Raw genomic sequence first — 1218 nt, 5'->3', positions numbered from 1 at the left:
TGTGATGTTGCAGTAAAAGATTACTGATTTTATGAGATACATTGTTTTCTAACTTCAATTGACGATTTTTTCATAAATGCAAATTGGAGATAAGATGATAATATCCCAATGTTTGTGAGTGACCATTTTATTACTTCACCTGTCCATGACTGTCAGCCTTTCATTCTAGGCAGATTATATGGTATGCTGTAGATATGCTGTTATTTATGTTACCTCTTTGCTAACTTTTATCTGTTTGCTTTAGGGAAAACTGCAAGCCATGGTTTGGTGTTTGCACAATTGTACACACCTGATGGAGTTTGCCAGGGCCTTCATTGCTTTATTGTACCTCTTCGTGATCCCAAGACATTGCTGCCTTACCCAGGAGTCACAATTGTAGATATGGGGCATAAGTTAGGCCTTAATGGTGTAGATAATGGGTAAGTTGTGTCTTAATTTTTTGTTGACAATTATAAATATACTTTGAATATCTTTAATAGATTAAAGGACTGTCTATTGAATAAGTATGATCCTTTATACAATTTTTGCTAACCTTGCAGAGTTATGATGTTTGATCACTATGCCATCCCTCGTGATAATCTCCTTAACCGAACTGGTGATGTTACACCAGAGGGAGTGTATGAAACACCTTATAAGGATCCCAACAAGAGGTTTGGTAAGTGTTTTGAAGTTTTATAATTGGTGTGTTTGTGAAAACCATGCTGTGATATAAGTAAATAAAGATTTTCCAAGGAAGATTTTAAATATAAAAATACTATTTCATATTACTCATTAGTGTTCTTATTTACAGGTGCATCCTTAGGAAACTTATCAGTAGGACGTGTAGGAATCATAGGGTTTGGAGTTGTCCATTTGAGAAAGGCTTTAACCATTGCAGTTCGTTATTCTGCTGTTCGCAAGCAGTTTGGGCCAGGTGCAGAAGAGTTGCCTGTGATAGAATATCCTCTGCAGGTGAGGCTTTTGTACACTATCCTCTGCAGGTGAGGCTTTTGTACACTGTGCATGGTCTCTTTTAGTGACCTGCCAGATGACATATATTTCTCTGGGTCAGGCACGGTAACCTCAGTGAATCTTCCCAACCACTTGCTGATATTTGACAAACATGATTGCTTTGATATCAACATTTACATATAATCAATTTTATGCACCAGTGGAATATACTGTTTGGTATCATAATTCCATTTTATTTTAGTTGCTACTGAGTGAACCCCATATTCT

General features: G+C 36.5%; 1 protein-coding gene across 1 annotated transcript in view; it reads left to right on the top strand.

Annotated features, from left to right (window-relative positions):
• LOC119586420 (peroxisomal acyl-coenzyme A oxidase 3-like) overlaps positions 1-1218 on the top strand; it is a gene marked incomplete at both ends in the record, with an annotated part of 36523 nt that overhangs the window by 13094 nt on the left and 22211 nt on the right. The window contains 3 exon segments of the mRNA XM_037935142.1: positions 245-419; positions 540-655; positions 791-951. Of these exon segments, the coding sequence (XP_037791070.1) occupies positions 245-419; positions 540-655; positions 791-951 (452 nt within the window).

Source organism: Penaeus monodon, chromosome 21, assembly GCF_015228065.2.
Source record: "Penaeus monodon isolate SGIC_2016 chromosome 21, NSTDA_Pmon_1, whole genome shotgun sequence".
In the NCBI taxonomy this organism is placed as follows: Eukaryota; Metazoa; Arthropoda; class Malacostraca; order Decapoda; family Penaeidae; genus Penaeus; species Penaeus monodon.
Note: the sequence above shows the minus strand (reverse complement) of the source record. Positions and strands in the feature narration are given on the sequence as shown.